The 886-nt window shown below is 69.5% G+C and overlaps 1 protein-coding gene across 1 annotated transcript in view; it reads left to right on the forward strand.

Annotated features, from left to right (window-relative positions):
* Positions 1-421: 421 nt before the first annotated feature.
* The window catches only part of ANKRD9 (ankyrin repeat domain 9), a 3,126-nt gene continuing 2,661 nt past the window's right edge, over positions 422-886 (forward strand). Inside the window, exon 1 of the mRNA XM_085317626.1 lies at positions 422-639. Coding sequence (XP_085173752.1) covers positions 422-639 — 218 coding nt within the window. The remainder of the gene's footprint in view (positions 640-886) is intronic.

The raw sequence follows: 886 nt of genomic DNA on the forward strand, positions 1-886 counted from the left end.
GTTTATTCTGATCCCGAGGTTCGGCACAAATTATCCAGCGCCTGAAGTAACAGGACGCGACCGCGACGCAAGCGGCCCGGAGCGAGCAGGAAGCGGCRGAAGGAGCTGCCTTTAGCGAGTTTTCATCTGGGATCGGACCTGATCGGCGAGACAGGGTTTTCCGCGCCGCGGCTGGCGCGCGAGGCGGCGCCGGGGCAGCCTGGGGCCGCCCGTACGCGGGCCGCCGTTTCGGGGCGAGCAGGGGCGAGGGCCGCGTCGCCGAAGCCTCCTCTTCCTGGCCGGTTTCCTGCCCCACCGTAGGCACCACGAAAGGCGCAGCCGTTGCTCCCCGGGGGCTCAGAGGAGGGCTGGCTACGGCGAGCGCTTCCTCCCCGGCCCTCCAAAGCCCTCAGGAAATCTGAGGCTTCCTCCCACGCGGGCGATGCCCGGCTGCTGCAAGGAGCGGGAGAGGCGGCCCACGTCCAACGCGCGGCGCCGGGGAGGGGCAGGAAGGCTCGGAGCCCCCCCGGAGGGGGCCGGACCCCCACGCTCGCCACGCCGGGCCCCTCACGCCACGGCCTTAACGAACGTCGTTAAGCAGCAGGAGCAAGGCCTGATGAGGGAAGAGCAACGGGCTGGTGTCAACAACGCGCAGCTGAGGTCCGTTACGCGTCGGCAGCGTGGYGGACCCCCGGGTGCCCACAGCTCCATGTGCCCAGGACCCCGCCGACCCTGGACCACATGTGCCCAAGACCCCATAACTTCTGGACCCCACACCCAAGAACCCGATACAGCCTGGACCTCCTGCCCCAGGACCCCACGTGCCCAGAACTCCACGCTCCAGGGCCTGATACCCCCAGGATGCCTCAGCCCTGGACCCTGCACCCCAGCACCCCCACACCCCAGG

This window comes from Rhea americana, unplaced genomic scaffold, assembly GCF_003343005.1.
Source record: "Rhea americana isolate MKP2758 unplaced genomic scaffold, rheAme1 scaffold_5, whole genome shotgun sequence".
NCBI classification, from domain to species: Eukaryota; Metazoa; Chordata; class Aves; order Rheiformes; family Rheidae; genus Rhea; species Rhea americana.